The 20,155-nt window shown below is 37.0% G+C and overlaps 2 protein-coding genes across 2 annotated transcripts; one reads left to right on the top strand and one right to left on the bottom strand.

Moving 5' to 3' along the window:
• Nucleotides 1-222: 222 nt before the first annotated feature.
• LOC110888828 lies at nt 223-2,671 on the bottom strand. Its single transcript, XM_022136331.2, has 2 exons — nt 2,476-2,671; nt 223-1,805 (listed from the first exon to the last, which is right to left on the bottom strand). The coding sequence occupies exons 1-2, from the start codon at nt 2,669-2,671 to the stop codon at nt 223-225; spliced, it is 1,779 nt and encodes a 592-aa protein (XP_021992023.2).
• Nucleotides 2,672-8,827: 6,156 nt separating this feature from the next.
• On the top strand, nt 8,828-11,100 carry LOC110891156. Its single transcript, XM_022138822.2, has one exon. The coding sequence runs from the start codon at nt 9,141-9,143 to the stop codon at nt 10,929-10,931; it is 1,791 nt and encodes a 596-aa protein (XP_021994514.1). The 5' UTR covers nt 8,828-9,140; the 3' UTR covers nt 10,932-11,100.
• Nucleotides 11,101-20,155: the final 9,055 nt, after the last annotated feature.

Genomic DNA, 20,155 nt, shown 5'->3' with positions numbered 1-20,155 from the left:
CTCTGAAGCCTAATGTTAGAGTGAATAAAAACTAGTTTATCCGCTCTATTGCAATTTAAACGATTTCTCTTGACATTATGGATGTAGGAGTATGTACTCCAGTTTCTCTCCGCCGAAGAACTACTAATCGGTTGAGAGAGCACTTTTTTTGCCACCTCCGCCAATTCGGGTGTCTCCGACCCATATGTACCCCACCAATCAACTGCATCCATTGTCACGGCATCAGCTTGTGCCGCGCTCCTCGAAAAAAATACCTTTTTTCATATGAAACGTTGCAAATTGTGCCCGCAACATACTTCGTTCCTCTTCGTCTTCCCCGATTTTTTTAAACGCTTCTATAACACCATCTGAAACTTCCACATCTAGGTTAGGAGCTTTTCTTTTAACGTCACCGGGGGCCAACTTTTGTAGATAATGTTTATCATAAAACCTTGGATTCAGAGCATGCGCCAAACAATGAAGTGGGATTGACATTTTATCCCATCTAGCCAAAACAATCTGATTAATTTCCTCAAAATAACCTGCATATTTGTTATCCTTCATGACATCTTTGATTTCTCCAACCATGTTGTCCATCTTTTCGTAGATTTCACCCATTTTAAGACCTTCACCATCACAAAACTTGATTAGCAAAAAAATAGGTTTTGTAATGGCTAAAATATTCTCCACGGATTCCCAAAACTCTTCATCTTTAATCGTTTCGGTGATGTTTGCCCCCTCTGTTCTAGCGTTTGCATCCCCACTTTTCATCCAATCCCGCCAAGAATTGAGGACGATAGTAGTGGCTAGTGCCTCCCTACAATCCAATAACCTTCGCAAAAGTATATAATGTGACGCAAATCTTGTTTTTGCAACCTTCAACAATTCCAACCTTGAATTTTCTCTAAATATTGATAAGGCATGTGTATGGTTAAGAAAATACTTAACAATAGCCTTACCTTTCTTATATGTGTCGTTTAGCCAATAAAACTCGTTCCCCAAGTCTTTAAAAATAAGATTTAAAGTATGCACACAACAAGGCGACCAAAAAATATGCTTATATACCTTCTCGATCTCTTCCCCGGCCTTTTTGCAATTAGCCGCATTGTCTGTTACGACTTGCAACACGTTGCTTGATCCAACGGTCTCGATCGCGTCAATAAGATAATTCGCAATCACCCCAGCCTTTTTCTCTACCCCTAAGAAGTCTCCCGCGTACATAAACATGGCACCACGAGAATTTACCGCGAGAACATTAATCAATGGGTTATGTTTGACATTCGTCCACCCGTCCGAGACGATCGACACTCCCTGTGTGTACCAAGTGTCTTTGACCGGTGCTAGCTCCTTCTCAACATCCCGTACACACGCGTCAAGTAATGTGGTTCTCGCTTTTTCACTAGACGGGGGTTTGTATCCATCTGGTGCCTTCTTGATTGCACTCACCATCTCAAGAAACTGCGGGTTGCGTAAAACATTGAATGGGATCCCATTAGCCCACAAACCACGAATAATCTTCAAATATACCTCGTTTCTCTCTAACATGGCAAACGATTCTTCAAGCCGTTTCTTCGAGGATGAGTTTTTCGATAGAACCGAATTTTTTAACGACTTTGAAACTCCACCAGATTCTGCTTCTTTTACCTTGTTCAAAAGCCTTTTTAACTTCTCCTGGTCTCTAAGTAGGACCGAACATCTTTTAATGTCGGCTTTTTTTCCATCAGCCCCAAAAAAGTGGTAATGAATTCTTGTGTAAGTGCTCGTAAACGTGCACTTACAGTGATTGCAAACCCATGTTTTACTACCGCCAGGATTCTTGCTCTTCCCTGTAGCAAGTAAATTATATTGAATTAATACCACATAATACAACAACATCACTTTTGAGTCAACAACAGCATACTATAATTTAATACAACAGAAGACTTTTGAGTTTTGACATATTATTTAATAATTAATCAACAGCAATAGACTTTAATCAATCAACAGCAATAGACTTTTGATAGCAACAGAAACTATAAACTAATTTAATCAATCAACAGCAATAGACTTTTGAATCAAAACCCACGGCCCGCTCAGTTTTCTCAAGGTAGTCCAAATTCTAATTTTTAACTTCCAAATCGGTAAGAAGTCGTTTAAGTTTAGTTACAGATTACGATATCTACGCTGCAATGTTAAAAAGCACTGTCAATGTCCCAAATAGATTGTTAAAAGTGTAAAGTAATTACTGAGAAATATGGATTGGGAAGGACTGGCTTTTGACTTATGGAAGTCAAAGTTTGACATTTAACATACATAATAACAGGTTCATGATGCTGGAGTTTTGACTATTATTTAATACAACATAAGACTTTTGAAACTATAAAGTATAAAGTTATAAACTACTGGTTTCAAGCAACAAAAACTATAAAATAATTTAATCAACAACAACAGACTTTTGACTATTATTTAATAAAACATAAGAGTTTTGAAAATTGAAAGTTTACTGCAGAAACGTACCGACACCCGTGTAGGTTACTTCACTAAGGAGCGGCTTTGTTGGATCAGAAGTCGTTTCTTCAGTTGGTTTTTTCGATTGACTTCCACCTGCTGCGGATGTTTCCTGAACCTCATCATCAAGGTTAATGAAATCTTGTGTCTCGCTGACATGTGTTTCTTGATCATCACTGTGATTACTTTTTTTCCCAAAAGCCATGAAGGTGTGAATTGAGGATGAATGCAGTGAAATTGAAGGTGTGGTTGTGTGAAATTGAGTAACAAATCATCGTATATATAAACATGATTAGGGTTTTCTGGGATTTGGTAACTGGGCGAATTATGGAAACGTACCATACGTATTCTCTGTGTTTCCCGCTGGTTTTATAATCCCGCCAAATCTACGTATTATCATACGCGCCGTTTCTGAACCCTAATACGTATACTACCTACAAATTCGCCACTTTGGAAAACGGAATTCATTGAATTCATTATCGCAATACGCTGAATTGATGTATGAAAGTCGATGAATTCATGTATTCAATACGCTGAATTGATGTACGCAATTCGCGAATTCGAACCATACAATACACAAACGAATTCCGTATGGTACGAAACGTACCAATACGAAATTCGTGGCTTCTAGGGCGAATTATGTGACTATGGTTAAAACACCTAGTTGTGATGTTTTGGCTATTATGCAAAATGTGATTAAAAAGAGTTCCAAATGTGATGAACGTGGTTAGAACTTTGGTTAAAACGGTGGTCTAAAGATAACGCCTACCGGGTAATTAAAGAATGCTAGAACTAGATGATGAACTCGAATATGCAATTAGTATACTAATGGGCATTTGACTTTTAAAAAGTCATACTGACCTATAATTCGATAAATGGTAAATTTTGATATAAAATGTGTAAGGTGGAATAATCTATTAAATTATGATTAAACTAACCACCTTGAAAACAATGATGATAGTTTGACTCTTGACAAGCTAGAAAGAGACTTGGGCAAGGAACGGGTCAAACGGTTCGTGTATGGGAAAAAGAGCATAACCGGAGGCAAGGTAAGCGACGCTTACATCCTTTTGTAGAATATGCATTATTTTGTAAATCACTAATGCGATTAGTGTAATATCCGAATTAAGGGTTCCGACGCTATTAACATGAGTCGGAACAAACAAAAATGATAAAAACCATGTATTATGGTAAAAAGAAGCGAAACGGTAATTTAGTCATGTAATGACTAATAACTAAGAAGTTTTCGTTAAGATTATTTTAAATGCAACTAATAACGAGAAAATGAGTAAGAATGGAAATTTAGTCAAGTATTGGCTAAAGTAAATTAGAGTTAAAAAGGGGCACCCGTGGCGTAAGCCGAATGGGTGAAAACATAAGAAAGGAGTTTAAGAGAAAAAGGGGTCTAGTAGCAAAAATCCGAAATGGGTCGGATGAACAAATTGGTAATTAATAACCATGTTTTGCTACTTATGAAAATGCCTAGTCTTATAGGCCAAACGGCTCAAATGGTGTGATAACACCATTTGACAATATCGACTAATATGGTTGTCAAGTCTTATGCTAACAGGACCGATTAGCAAATCGGATAATTTCGTCACTATTGATTTTGTGATAATGAAAACAAGGTATAAAACGGGTCTACTTGTTGATCCGGGCCAGGTACGCATATTCATGTTGTAGTTTAAATTGCTATTTTAGTCGAATAAATGGGAAAGAGAGTCTTTCGTAGTAAAAAAGAGTAAAAATCGACCAAAACGCCCTTGTTGGCTAATTCGAACAAACAACCTTTAAAAGTTGTTTGGAAACGAGTTCTATGATTAGGTAAATACTTAGAATAAGTATAGAAGCTGAAAGAGGTATTATTTTTAGCCAAATGGCACTATTAGAGTTTTGCCGTAAAATATGGATTCTAGAGGTAAAATTTGGGTTATATAAGATCATCACAAGAAACCCACTTTAATACAGTCGAGGTGGGATATTATAGGATAAGAAATGTCGTGATGGAATACTAGAAGTAATCGAAAGCGTTTTTAGGCTCGAACGTGCTTAAATACCCTTAACGGGTCAAAATAAACATTTGAGTAATAACGGGTTCAAGAATGTATGTAAACCGGGATTTTGAACCTCTTATGATAAATAACAATGAATTTATGGAATTCATAAGAAATCGAAGTCAAATAATTATGATTGTTTGACAAATACAAGAATGGGTCAAAATTGGGTAAAAGGGTGATAAGTCGAAGACTTAAAGGTCTGAATTTTTATTAAACCGAATGTTGGATTTTAACCTCTTAAGGTGAGGAATCAAATTACAATCACGTAGGAAGAAACGGTAGGGCAAATGGACAAGCGGTTTGAAAGATACGAAAGTTTTCGTGTCAAAAAGCGGCAAAATGGAAAGGATGGATGCAGGGGCCGCCGTAACTTACGGTGCCACCGTAAGTTACGGTGGAGCCAAAAATGCTACGGTAGGATACCCCTGATTTACGGTAGAGGAAATGAGGATTCAGGGGCCACCGTAACTTACGGTGCCACCGTAAGTTACAGTGGAGGCCTGAAATCAATTGTTTGTTGTGGATCAAGATTTAAATGTTGGATTTTCTTGATTTCCTTGTTATATTAGTTAATTAATTTTCAAAACTGACCTTTAAGTTGGTTTTGATCACAGGTGAATGTCGAGAGTCCCGGATGAAGATCGAGCATCGAGCAAGAACCGAACACACATTATACAAAGCTTCCGCAACGTTGTTTGTCGTTATTCTAAACGGCGAATTAAATCACATTATGTTTATCACTCAAAATGTAAAAGTTTTTAACAAACCCGTATTTCCGATGTATATGTAATCTTAAATTACATGATTATTTTCGCAAAATATACGTTAAACCTTGATTTATAAGAACGGGTGTTACAGAATCAGAGGGTGCCCTTTTAGGGGTTTAAAGCCCACATGATTACCATCATATAACTATCTTTGATTCGACAAACCACTGGACCATTTGTGATTTATCGCAAAGTCAATCGTTAATTACGACGGATTGACTTTTAAGCTAAACTAAGCAAAAACAAAACCACAAAAGGTTAGGCACACTTACAGAAGCTTGGTGCACGACTATGGATGTTAGAGGAATGCTTGAGAGCTCCAGAAATGATCAGAAGTGCAAGAGAAAGGTGTGAGGAACTTGTTGCCACAATGTGGCCTTTTATAGGCAATGTAGATCCTTAAGATCATTACAACAAGGCCTACCAATGCTCCTTGATGCTCAACAACTGTCCCTTGGTGCTAGAAGATGATTAGGGGTCGCCCATATCTCTGGAAAATCTTTGCATTAATGTTTTACCGCTTAAAACAGCCAACAGCCAACTTTCTGTCGCTGGGCGTCGCTTACGGACCGTATGGCATGGCCCTTGCGGTCCGTAAGCCTATGGCGGAAACATTTTTACCCCTTCACCCCCTTACGGTCCGTAAGACAGGACCCTTACGGTCCGTAAGAGCTTAACAGAGGCAAAAAAATTAACCTTTCAAGCATTGAATGGTCAATTGTAATAAATAATCTTTGTGCTTGGAACAAGTCAGTATGAGGCTCTTCTTAACCGATGCTTGGTCAGTATCATAATGCATCATGGGTTTGCACAAGGATGGGCTTATAAATAATTATTTGCATTGCATTATTTTCTTAGGATCCAAATTAGCAATTTGGACATCCTTGGTTAATAGTAATTACCGGATTAAGACATATTAGATGCTTATTAATTATGCTTAGAGTCTTGGGATTTATAATGAAGAAGTCGCTCAGAGGTAAAAATTAACATGTCGACATGTTCAAAAATCCTACCGTACATTTTAATTACATCCGGGTTTACAATACTTTTGTCGTATGCGACACGTGTCATTTATTTATTGGACACAAAATTCCAAGGTGTTACAGGAGGGTTACCTGTTGCTAGTTGGCGAATGGCGGACGTGCATTTTTGTATCGGCGTGAAACTTCGTTTGCCACTCCCATCGTAGCGTTCTTGAAACCATTCTTCAGTTGCTTCAATATCTCCAACAATCTTTAAAAATAAATCTTTTGGTAAACGAAACGGATCTCTAAACGTTTCAGTATTGTAGACCAGATTCTCCACAAAATAATCATTCATTAACACTTCGTTGGCATGTATCACGATCCACCATTTTCTTCTTTGGGCGGCTCGAACTTGCTTCAAGTTCGTTATACACCGACTCGAAAAATCAAACGTCTTATTGTCGGAAGACAATTGGTTATCGTTATCGTTCTCCATCGGAAACGTCGAATGCGTAGGAAAATCCATTTGTGAAATATGTAGAATGTGTGAAGTATGTTTGTGTTTTGGTGTGGGTGAAATGGTATAAAGTGTGAAATATATATAGATTGTTTAAGGGTTTTTTTTATTAAATAATGGTCAAAAAACAAAGGTCAAAACAAAGAAACGGTCGGATTTTTTTAAGTTGTCACGCGTTAAAAAATAACGCGTTTTAAGTTTGACGCGTTATAAGTAGTAGTGGCGGCGGTGTTTTTTTTTATAATGAGTTACAGGGGCCGATCAAGGGGCGCCCCTACCCCCTTATTATCATTATTTATTACGCCTATAATAAAAACTAGGTTGTTTTTCCGCGCGTTGCGGCGATACGTTATCTCAGACATCCGATCGGTATCGGTTAGGTTCGTTATAACAGTGGTATAATACATGTACTCGATTTAGAAATCAACACATGTTTTACATGGACCGAAACGAAAAAAATAAACACCCGTACCGACAACGATGTTGTCCGAACGGCGTCGATCTGTTCAGATCGTCATGGTAGTGGTAATGATATCATCACAGACAGAGTTGTATAAATGAAAATTATCGAAATTGAAAACCATAACAATGAACACAGGTACATGTACCAATGTTATTTGATAGGATACATCAATTTATCAAAAGCACAACAATAAAAATAAGTAGCGGTACTGATACCGATGTTGTTCGGTCGGTTTCGGTTTTGCTAATTACGATAGCAGCACAAAATTCATTACCAAACAGAAACTATACAAATGAGTACATGTACAAATAACGATGTTGTTTGGCACAGTATATTAGTGATACGATGTCAGTTTATTGAAAACAAAAACAATATAAATAAATGCCGATTTATCAAAAACAATATAAATAAATACGGGTATCGATACATATAATATTCGCTCAGTTTCTGTTCTTTTTTGGTACGATGGTGGGGCAATATTCGTTTTCAACAAAATTTATACTGCAATGTTGAAAAAAACAATCGGGTTCAGTTCGGTTTAGTACAATAGTAGCACATTATCCGTTTTCAATAAATTTATATCGCAATGTTGAAAAAATAAAAATAGAACGCAAGTTAGAAAAATAATCAAAATATACTATAAATGAAATATTATTAAAAAGTTGAAATAATTATTTAAAAAAAAAAAAAAAATCAAAACCATTATCTATGAAAACTTTATTTTAATTATATATATACATATCAATATATATTATTTTATTGTAAATGAAATATCATTAGAAAAAAGTGAAACAATTATTTAAAAAGTCAAAAATACTATTCATGGCCTATTTGTTTTAATATGTATAAATATAAATATACTACTATAAATGAAATATTATTAAAAAGTTAAAATAATTATTTAAAAAATTAAAACCATTATCTATGAAAACTTTGTTTTAATTATATATACACATATCAATATATATTATTTTGTTGTAAATAAAATATCATTAGAAAAAAGTGAAACAATTATTTAAAATGTCAAAAACACTATTTATGGTCTATTTGTTTTAATGTTTTAATGTTTTAATATGTACAATACATGTACAATATTTATAATACTCATCTCATGTTTATCTAAAAGTTACACATTTTTATATTAAAAAATTACAATGATGATGACGACAAGCAAGGGTGAAGGGAAACCCCCTAATTAGGTGAGGGAAAACTTTTTTTAACCCAATCATACGTTGCCATGTCATTTTCCCTCTATAACTTCCCTCTTGTCCAAAAACGTACGGGTGCACCCCTCTTAGGGGAATTGTTTTTTTATTAAAAAAAAAAAGAAAATTTTTCATTGGTCCATCAGTTTCCTCTCTCCTCCCTCTCTCCTTCCTTTTTTCGGTGACTCCCCACCGATTTGGCCCCCCGATTTCCCTCCCCTCTTGGTTGGCAGCACCTCACCGCTCGGCAACTTTGGTCCCCGAAGGGAGTTACCGAGGGTGCCCCGCATAGCCTAATAGTTTATGAGAGAGAAAAATAGATTGAGGCATGTGGTGCTCATTTCAAAAGGATTATTCAAGCGACATGTGACTATAAGACAATATACCGGTACAAGATTTTTCTTCACTCTACCAAAAGTTTCATTCGATAGATGGACACATCAATCTCCACCATTGCCTTCAATTTGAGTTCATCTTCTCTACTTCTGATCAAGCAGGTCAACTTTAATGTCAATCAACAATTTGTCTACACTCTACATCAATAAATAGACGTGATCCAACACCATTTATCATTCAAAAAATTATCTCACTTCCAAGTTTAGTTTATTTAAACTTTAATATAGCAACCGTTTGTTCTTTCTTTCTTTCTTATTGTGACATAAACTAGTTTTTCTGAAGTCTTCATCTTCTGGTTACCAACATGAGCATAGCTCAATCTAGTGTTTCTCCGACTGGTTGTGGTGGCCGACGGATGGTTAACCTAACCTTAAACGTGTTCACCGGGCGGTGGTTCATGATGTTCGCCTCGTGTCTCATCATGTCGGTCGCCGGAGCAACTTACATGTTTGCTCTATACTCAGGGGACATTAAACACTCCCTTGGGTATGACCAAAGCACCCTTAATCTTCTTAGCACATTCAAAGATTTGGGTGGCAATGTCGGGATCATATCCGGTTTGATTAATGAAATATCTCCCCCATGGGTGGTCTTGTTACTAGGCGCGGTTATGAACTTTTCGGGGTATTTTATGATTTGGTTGGCGGTTACGAGGAAGATCGCCAAACCGCCCGTGTGGCAAATGTGTTTGTACATTTGTATTGGGGCGAATTCGCAAACGTTTGCGAATACGGGCGCCTTGGTCACGTGTGTTCAAAATTTTCCCCAGAGTAGAGGGGTGGTGTTGGGGCTTTTAAAGGGGTTTGTTGGGTTAAGTGGTGCGATTATTACACAATTGTATCATGGGTTTTATGGGTATGATACCAAGTCACTTATTTTGTTTATTGGGTGGCTTCCGGCCGCGGTATCCATCGTGTTTCTTCGGATTGTTCGGGTTATGAAAGTGGTTCGACAAACAAACGAGCTCAAGACGTTCTATCAGTTATTGTATCTTTCGTTGGGGTTAGCCGGGTTTCTTATGGTTGTGATCATTACGCAAAACAAACTCCAGTTTTCGGAGTTTGCGTATGCCGCAACTGCTACCGTTGTTGTGATTCTACTGTTCGCTCCGGTCGGTATAGTGGTTAGAGAAGAGTTTAAGATCTGGAGAAGAAAGGAAGAGGTAGTTAATCTTAATCATATCGCGGTTAATATAACCGCGGAGAACCCGACTAATGACTATGCAACCGCGCCTCCGCAAGTGGAAAAGGAAGTTTCGTGTTGGAAAACGGTTTTTGATCCGCCCGAAAGAGGCGAAGACTTTACTATCCTACAAGCGGTGTTTAGCGTCGACATGTTGATATTATTCACTACCACTACGTTTGGTGTCGGTGGGACGCTGACCGCCATCGACAATCTCGGCCAGATCGGGCGGTCGCTTGGGTACCCGAACACAAGCATCACCACTTTTGTGTCTTTAGTGAGTATATGGAATTACATGGGCCGGGTTGCCTCGGGTTTTCTTTCCGAAATGTTACTAGCCAAGTACAAGTTTCCCCGCCCATTGATGCTCACAATAGTCCTTTGCGTCTCATGTATCGGTCATTTGTTGATTGCATTCGGTGTACCGAATGGGCTCTATGTGTCATCGGTCATAATGGGCTTTTGTTTCGGGGCTCAGTGGCCGTTGATCTTCGCTATCATATCCGAACTATTCGGGCTGAAATACTACTCTACTCTTTATAATTTAGGCGGTGGGGCGAGCCCTCTAGGGGCGTACATCCTCAATGTGGTGGTGGCAGGACAACTATACGACAAAGAAGCGCAAAAACAATTAACCGCAAGCGGAGTGACACGAAAAAGTCATGAAGAAATAACTTGTACAGGAGTAGATTGTTACAAAATGTCTTTCCTTATTATAACGGGTGCAACGCTATTTGCATGTTTCATTTCTTTCATCTTAGTGATCCGTACAAGAAAGTTTTACCGAAGTGATATCTACAAGAAGTTTCGAGAGGTTGCAGAGGCAGCCCATACTGAGATGGTGGTTTCACCGAGCAAACCACCATCCGGGCCGCCTCCAGAAAGAAAAGGAGGGGAGGAAGACAATGGTTGATATGTGTTAGGTAAATTTGTAGCCAATATACTATAAAAGGAAAACTGAATGAAAGATGTATGTCTAATTAATTCTGTTGTATAAATTATGTTGATTTCCAACATAACGGGGAATCTTATTATGATCTGTTATGTTTTTCAATAAATACTTCTAAATTGTTGTAGGAAAATGATTGCAATGAAACCTTTGACTCCGATGTTTACCTAATTAATTGATATTTTAAAGGCTACTTACCTAATTAGTTGATTATGTTATGATTATTAGATTGGGTGTTGCTAAATGCACTCTCAGTTTTTTAAATTTTACTGGTTGCACTCCCCTCCTGAAGTTTGTAAATAAATACAATCAACCCTTATATTTTCTAAATTTTGAAAATTTGTATTAGGAAATATTCCTATTTTTTCTAGGAGTTTATCTAGTTGCCATAGTTTGAATATTTAGGTATATTCGTACAATTTTATGGAAGAAAAAAAAACTTGCACTGAGGAGCTAAAAAATCCTAATCCAGACCGAACTGTACAATATGTTGGTTAAACTTCAGTTGTAATTTGTTTCGGTTAAACTTTATTTGTTTTAGTTAAATCTTAACTTTAATTTTTTTTGGTTAACCTTCATTTTTTTTAATGTGTTACTTATTTGTTTTAAACGTAACGAACTCATCATAGTCTTAATCTTTTTTTCTTGACGTAATAGTATCAAAGGCACTGCTTCTCTGGCAAATTCCTGATTGCCACCTTAAAAATTTGGTTAAGCTATTTGATATAAGATCTCGTTTAAACAAAGATGATGTTTATTAGTTGTTATACGTGGAACTCAACTAAATTTTTAGGAACAATATACTAAACGCGATTGTCATGCAAATTGGTGATTTAAAAGTGTTATCATTATGTGACGATATTATATGTGAAGGTTTTGTGTATGTTACTATAGTCTACAGATGCTATAATAGTATTAAAGAATAAATAATATGACGAATAATTACTTACATAACGTTCATAAAGTTATTTAATATTTAAATGAATAATTAATTACATAATATTTATAAATGAATAATATAATGTTTATAAATGAATAATAGTTGAATATCTAAAATAAAATTTAAAGGGATTAAAGAAGAACATAAGAAAATACAAGGTTGATATTTAAAAAATTATAAATATGATATTTTTGGAAATGGAGGTATAAACGGTAAAAATAGAGGTGCAAATAGCCACACCCATTAGATTTTATTTTTTATATCGAACTACTTAGATGCCCCGTCCGTATTGCGGGGTGTTAAGCCGAATATTTGTTAGTTTCATAGTATGTACGTATGTATTTTAGTTACATGTACACACTAATTGTAACACGATCTCAACAAAAAATAAATACTTCGAGCCAACCAATTAAACCTAAACACAACCATAGTTTTGCTAAAAAAACGCAAAAATGATGGCAAGCCTGTAATTTTAAGCTGGGGCAAAATATTAACTTGTCAGAACCAAGGAGCGAATGCTAGACACCTTCTTTACACAAAAGTTAAATTGAATCAATCAAGTAAAATAAAAACTACTATAGCTTTGCCAAAAAAAAAAAAACACTAAAACAATGGGAAGACTACAACTTTTTACTGGGGGCGAAATCGTAATTTTTTAAATGAGGGCAAACTCATAATTTTAAATTGGGGGCAAATTTATAATTTTAATCTCAGGCAAAACCATAATTTTATTTTGAACAGGGACAAAATCATAGTTTGAACTAAGGGCAAAATCGTAATTTTTAGCTGGCGGCAAAAGTATAATTTTGTTTTTAACTGAGGGCAAAAGCATAATTTTGAACTCAGGGTGAAATCGTAATTTTTAAAAAGGGGAGCAAGAGAAAAAAACTAAATCGATGGCAAGACTACAAATTTTAATTGGGGCAAAATCGTAATTATTTAAATGAGGGCAAACTCATAATTTTAAACTAAGGGCAAATTCGTAATTTTAAGCTGGGGGCAAAACCATAATTTTATTTTGAGCTGAGGGCAAAATCGTAATTTTAAACTCAGGGCGAAATCATAATTTTTGAAAATGAGCAAAATAATATTTTTGAACTGAGGGCAAAATCGTAAATTTGAGCTAGGGGCAAAGGCATAACTTTATTTTGAACTTGGTCAAGACCGTAATTTTAAACTAGAGATAAAATCGTAAATTGGTTGGAGCAATGGGGTTGTCTATTGAATTTGTTTGGTCATATACATACATCAAAACCACGTGTACTTTTGATAATGCTCAATTATAATTATACTAAGCTTAATAGGATGGGGAACTATTGTCGCCCATGTTCTTTGTATATGTAGGTAAATATGGCATTATATTAGACTAAAAATGACACTTTATTAGGTTTTTAAAGGGACGGGGCACCAAGCGGGTAGCCAACACACCGCTGCCACCCCCAAGGGTGGGTAGGGCGGATTCTTTTGACCAGCACAGATACCCGCTTCACATTTGTCATCTTTGATGTTTTTTTGACCTTTAAACCCATTTGACCACATTTATTTAAATTAAAATATTAAGTTTAAGGCATGTGAAAGCTTCGCTACCACTTACTAGTTAATGGGTACTTGATTCGCTTTTTGAGTTGGCGAGTAGTAGTTGGTCCGGGCTATGGTACTTACCCTAGAGTGCTTATTTCTGCCTTAGACTACTCGGTATGAGGACCGGCCTAGGGCCGGCAGGCTCCAGCGCCGGGCCAGCACACCGCCCCCTTGGCGAAGGAGATTGCTGAAGCAACGAAGAAAGTCAACAAGGCACTAATGGATAAAATCTCTAGCGAATCTGCTTCATCTTCATCAAGCTTTGTCGAGAGACAAGTTGCTGGAATTCCCAAGGGTGACGAAGCAACTGATAAGGGTTTGAAGAGCTTTCTCACTCCTACTGAACCCATGGTAGATAAAGAAAAAGAAGAAGCAGAGAAGCTTGAGCTGAAGAAACATGTCCAAGAAGCAGCAAGTGGCACCAAGAAGGAGAAAGTTGAAGCTCCCGCAGCCGCCATGAAAGCCAAATCCGCAAAAGCAAAGGAGGATAAGGATTTGGTAAATAACATACCGTATGAATTTAAAGTTAAACTGTGCTCCCAACCATGTGTGAACGACGTGGCACATTACAAATCTCTCAACCGTGACCTAATTAGAGACAAAGAAAAAGTTTTTCAATTTAACAAAGAGTTGAAAGAAAATGAAGCTGCATATCAGAGAAAGTTGAATTCGACTTTAGCTTAAATGCAGACTTTAGAAGAATTTTTTTCAGAAAAGATTTTGTCATAAACAACTTGACTGAAAGATTAGAAAAATCTCAAAATGAAAACAATAGATTGCAAATCACAATTGATAAATGGAACGTCAGTAAAAAGGCACTGGTTGACATTAAAAATTGCCAACGACCGACATATGTGAAGGATGGGATCGGGTACAAGGATAAGCTCGGAAACGAAAGAAAACTCTTTTTTCCACCACATAGCAAAAAATATGTACCTATGCCATCTCCTCATCCTGATAATGATTTGATTGATGAAAAAGATCTTATTGCTCAAAATGTTTCTTGTGAAAATGAAAAAGTCACTAACATCTCTGAAAGTGATGCAGATGTGTTTGTGTGTAAAGAAGATGTATGCGATGAGGACGATGACTTCGATGGATCAAAAATAGGAATAGGTTATCCAAGCGACAATTATTCCACTGTTAACTGGTTCGCCTGGAACTGTGATAAGAATAACAATATTCGGGATGAATGTAATAATTTAACTAGGACGAATGACTATAATGGCCGTGTGCCTAAATTTAACATTCGGGATGACTGTAATGTCCGTGTGCCTACATTTAAGACCCAAAACTACGAAAATGTAGTGGTTGAATGTCATGATTTAAATTCTGCTTTTTGTGATGAAAAAGTTGTATGTGAACCTCCTGTGTTTGTTTTAGAATTGAAACAAAACATGTCACACCCCCAAAATACCACATGCAGAAACTCCGCGGGACGTGTGACGTACCAGGATCTAGCCACCAATCACATTGAACCCATAACAATATTTTAAATAAAAACTTTCATTCAATAACATAAAGTATTACAAAACGTTAAACTTAATTCATTGTATACAACGGAAGCATAAATCACTTGTTAAGCGTTTCATAAACCACGTGTTCAAAAACCATTAGACTTGTGTTGCAATTCCATGTATCTCGACCCATGACCACTCCAGCCTTCCAGACAACAAGTTCCCAATGCTATAACTCTATAGACCTGCAAGCATGCAGACAAGTGTGTCAGACGACGCTGGTGAGTTCACAGTTTTTTGAAAACGTTAGTTACCAAGTGTTTAATCCAGTTTGTTAACAAATCCGAAAGTAATGTTGATAATTTCTCGATACTGAACAAGACGGCTCCTGATGTACGTTTTGCCCGTTCCCCAGTGCTCCTATCAAAGCACTGGGCATGACTGGATCATTAGTTCACACTCGTCCTCTCCGGTACGGGATGAGGGTGCCAAACCTAAGTAGCGCTACCAACTAATACCCTGCTACCTCTCCGGTAACAAAAAGATAGGACTTAAGAGTGATAAAGTGAGATTATTATCCAACATCCCAGTTTTACCCAAAAGACTTATCCCTCCCCGGGATACCACTGACTGTCCCAACCACCGGGACGCATGCTCAAGAGTAGTGAACTCACCTTAGATTTGCTCGGTATTTAACAAGTTACTTTACCCATTCCAAGTCGGTCAACCAACCCTACCGTGGTTACCAAAGACAATCAGTATTGTGTTCACACATATCACGTATCTAACGTACACGTTGCACAAGTAGCAGACAGGTAAGACACATGTTCTCATACAAGTCATAACCGTTAAACATGCAACCCATTGTTCTATTACGTTTATTGTAAAATCACATAACGAGTGTTTTGTTCCCAAGCCAGTCCACGCCCCATGTTTATGACACATATCAACATTCACAGATATACTGTTTGTTCATACAGGTTAAGTCCAGGTTAACATTATTACCATGTAACAGATAGGCTTTTCTAATCCAACTACCCTATTCACCACAGTTTCATTCTACCTTACACAGTTTCATTTAACATCATACACATTATATGGTTTCATTAACTAATCTGACCAAGCATCCTTGACAGAAAATCACAAGTGACGAGACAGAAAATCATACACATCCTATATGTTTCGTCGGGGCCAGGTTATGACGAAACTCATGTTTCGTCGGCATGTTTCGTCGAGCTCACTTATGAAGAAACACTACTAGTTTCGTCGAGGTCACTTGCGGCGAAACATCACTAAGTTTCGTCGCCCTCATCAGTTGCTGAAACAGTTACAATTTACCTTGAATTAAGGGAATCCATTTACTCACTCAAACAGTTTCCATTTATGCATTTATTCGATCAAATCATGAGGTTATTCAATGATTCTTATGAACCCTAATCAACTTCCACTCATAAACAACAACCTATTCTATCATCGAATCATCTATTAAGTTGCACCAGATCATTCAGCCCCCTATTAACATGCAATCATCATGTACCCTAGTCATTCACTAGCACTTTCATCATCAGTTAACATTGAATCCAACATGTGTCATATATCAATCAATTTCAACAATCATTAATAATTAACAATTTCAACACATCCAACAATCGCACTTAACATGAAGTCCATCATTAATAATCAATCAAGATTAACCAACATCTAAATGATACCCTAATCAAAAACATAATATAACCGATCACATACAAAATACCCGAATCTATTCATACACATATATAACACTACCACCCCTTCAACAGGCTAATCGGCCCACAAATAATCATCGTAATAGCGACATCCAAATTCACATTTATACACATAACATGCTCACCCTAGAACATACGTACACATTCTTTGTTAATCAAGCACACACATAAACAAGATCACAGAAGGTTTACTCTAATCAAAATAACATTACTAACCGTGTTGTTGTGTGTACAAATGTGTTGGGGCGATCGATCGACGATGCAAGCTTCTAGAGTTAATTGCCGTCGACAGAAAGCAAGGTGAGTAGTTCTAGGGTTTCGCTAACTTTCAACTTACATACGGTTATTCGAATACACGTTCTTATAACCTAGACACCTTTGGGCTTCACATGGGCCAAAAGCCTATTCCGGCGAAACAACCCCACTGGACGTTTCGTCCTTTGAAGAGAGTGACGAAAGTCACATGTTTTGTCGAAGAGGAATAATGTCGAAAGTCTAGAGTTTCGTCACACAGGGAATGCAAGTGATAAGTCTATCTAAGTCTTAACCAAACAATAATACAAAACACCAAGCATACACCAAGCATGAACAAGTTATCATACAACGAATTATGAAAACACTATGCAAAACAAGTAACGTGTCGAGTGAAACCCGGGTTGTCACAAAACAGATTTGGAAGATTCCTTACCGAGGAAATTCTAGTATTGTTCCATCTCGCATGGGTAAATAAGAGTCAGAAAAGGAGCTAAATGAAGAAAGCAGCAGCGAAGCCTCAAACACCACAACTTTAGAAAATGGTGAAGAAAATTCAAGCTCTAGTGTGGTTCAAGGTTCAGATGATTGAAGTGAAGATCAAGAATCAGATTTTTCATCAGATACCGACAATGACGAAGACTGCTTAGAAGATGAAAGTCGCATCGACAAGAAAATGAAGAAAGTTGAAAGTTCAAGCTGCACTGCATCATCAGACAACGCTTCAAGCAGCTCAAGACTCTCATCACATACACCATCTTCTAACACGTCAACCTCCAAAAAGAAAAGGGCAAATTGCAAGCGATGTTTTCGCTGTGGTCATTTAGGACATACGACGAAATATTGCAAAAGCACGAAATTTTCTGAACATGAACATAATTTGTCAACAATTTCACAGAGCAGTTTGATAATTTTAAGAAATTAGTCAAAAAAATGTTTTTTGGAAACGAAAAGAAGATATTGTGATTCAAAATCACGATAGATAAAAAATGAAACAAGTCTGGGTTCCAAAATCTAACTAACTTGTATATATTTCTTGTTGTTGTATAACATAATAAACTCCAGAAATGGCTTCGGATGCTCATGGAATACGTCTGGCATGTGGACAGTGGATGCTCAAGGCATATGACTGGCTTAAAGGAACTACTGAAGAACTTCCGACTTATCGATGGTGACTTCGTATCTTTCGCCGAAGATGAAAAGGGAGGGAAGATAGTTGGAGTTGGAGACGTTGTTTCTAAAGCACTGACGTTGGAAAACGTTAACTATGTACCAGAATTGTGTTACAATCTTATGAGTTTATCATGTGTTTGACAAAGGAATATATGTGCTATTCAACGATGTGGAATGTCTCTTTCTCAAGCCCGAATACTCAGTTCCTGCTGAGATGATTATGCTAACAACTGCTCGTCAAAACAACACCTATGTCCTCAACATGAAAAATCCCAAAACAATGAGCGAATCACTTGTCTGATCTCCAAGGCGTTTGAATCAGAATCACTGCTTTTGCATAGGCGATTGGGGCATGCGAACTTCAAAAACATGAATAAACTTTCTAGGTTAAACTTAGTAAGAGGTTTACCTATAAGGGAATTTCCTTTTTCAGAAAAATGTATCGCATGCGCCCAAGGAAAGCAACACAAAAAGCCGCACAAGTCCAAAACAGTGAATACGATAACTGTGCCTTTTGTTGGTGCATAAATGTCTGTTAACTTTGTCTTTATCGAGTCATGTGTCTAGATAGGATAGAATGGAGCTTGGTATTTAGGAAATTAGGTTTTGTATGGTTAGGAGTCATTTCGCACGAAATGAGATAGGTCTTTCGTACGAAATGAACAAGTGTTCATTTCGCATGAAATGAACTCTACATGTTTCGTACGAAATAGCAACTCTATAAATACCAAGCTTGCCAACTCATTTGTAACGTTCGAGATTTCAGAGCCGAGGTGCTGCCAGTTTGTCAAACGATCTATAAAGCTTTGAAATCAGTAATAAGAAGATAATTAAGAAGAATCAAGCTGTAATCAAGTCTATATCATTGATTCCCCCTTTGATATGGACCGTGTACTCTTCTGATTGACTCGTTCGGGTCATACGACGATCCAACAAGTGGCATCAGAGCTCAGGAAGAAGAGTTCATACCAATTCAACTTGTTTTTATCAAAATCTCTCACTTCTACTCATTCTTTTCAAAATTAATTGAGATTTAACAGTTAAAATGGATTGAATTTCACATATATCACGTAAAAAACAGTTTTAACGAATCCTTGAAAGAATTGGACCTAAAATCGACCAAAACCAGATCAATTTGACAAAATGGTTCCCGATATGCTGACGTCATCATCATTACGTACGGAATAGTCATCATTATTTCGCACGAAATCAACCTTTTGATCCTCATTTCATACGAAATCAAACTAGTGGACCTCATTCCGCACGAAATCAATCTTGTCAATCTCATTCCGCACGAAATCAACTTTCTGGAACCTCATTTCACACGGAATCAACGTTGGAACTTCATTTCGTACGAAATAGACATCTATTTCGTACCAAAGATCCTATTTCGTACCAAAGCTGCTATTTCGCACCAAAAGGGTATTTCGTGTGAAGACCATTTCGTGCAAAAGCTCATTTCGCGTGAAATCTATTCCGCTTGAAGACATTTCGCTTGAAGACTGTTTCATTTCGCTTGAGATTCATTCCATTTGAAACTCATTTCGCGTGAACCATTTCATTTGAAATTGTTTAAAATCCAAAAATTTTTCTAAGTGTTTGTTGATTGTTTCAGGTAATTGAAGATGGATGATTTTCTTAATCCGTTCAGTGATGCTTTTGCATTCACGGGAAGCACAGGAGATGATACAACGAATAACACAACTAAAAATGCTCCAAATCCGAGTGCAAAGAAAACCATTGCTGATTCTTTGAGTGTTGATAATGCGTATGGCACTTACAACAAACCGCCCAAGCTAATGGCTATTGAGGAATACAACAGATGGGCTAGTCGGTTTGAAGAATGGTTGAAAGCTTTTGCATATCTAAGTTGGAAGAGCATGAAGAATGGTTTTGATATGGGAAGAACAGATTATGAAAATATAGAAGAGAATCAAATAAAAAGATTTGTTGCTGAACAAAAGTACATCGCCTTACTTCATCAGTCTGTGAGGGATGACATTATATCATTGATCGAGTACATAGATTCTCGAGATCTAT

The sequence above is a fragment of the Helianthus annuus genome, chromosome 6 (genome assembly GCF_002127325.2).
Source record: "Helianthus annuus cultivar XRQ/B chromosome 6, HanXRQr2.0-SUNRISE, whole genome shotgun sequence".
Classification (NCBI taxonomy): domain Eukaryota; kingdom Viridiplantae; phylum Streptophyta; class Magnoliopsida; order Asterales; family Asteraceae; genus Helianthus; species Helianthus annuus.
Note: the sequence above shows the minus strand (reverse complement) of the source record. Positions and strands in the feature narration are given on the sequence as shown.

Excerpts from the sequence above, each read along its gene's own strand:
- LOC110888828 (XM_022136331.2), bottom strand. The coding sequence starts at position 2,671 with ATGGCTTTTGGGAAAAAAAGTAATCACAGTGATGATCAAGAAACACAT. Across the intron at positions 1,806-2,475 it reads AGTAACCTACACGGGTGTCG|GGAAGAGCAAGAATCCTGGC; the intron begins GTACGTTTCTGC and ends TACTTGCTACAG.
- LOC110891156 (XM_022138822.2), top strand. The coding sequence starts at position 9,141 with ATGAGCATAGCTCAATCTAGTGTTTCTCCGACTGGTTGTGGTGGCCGA.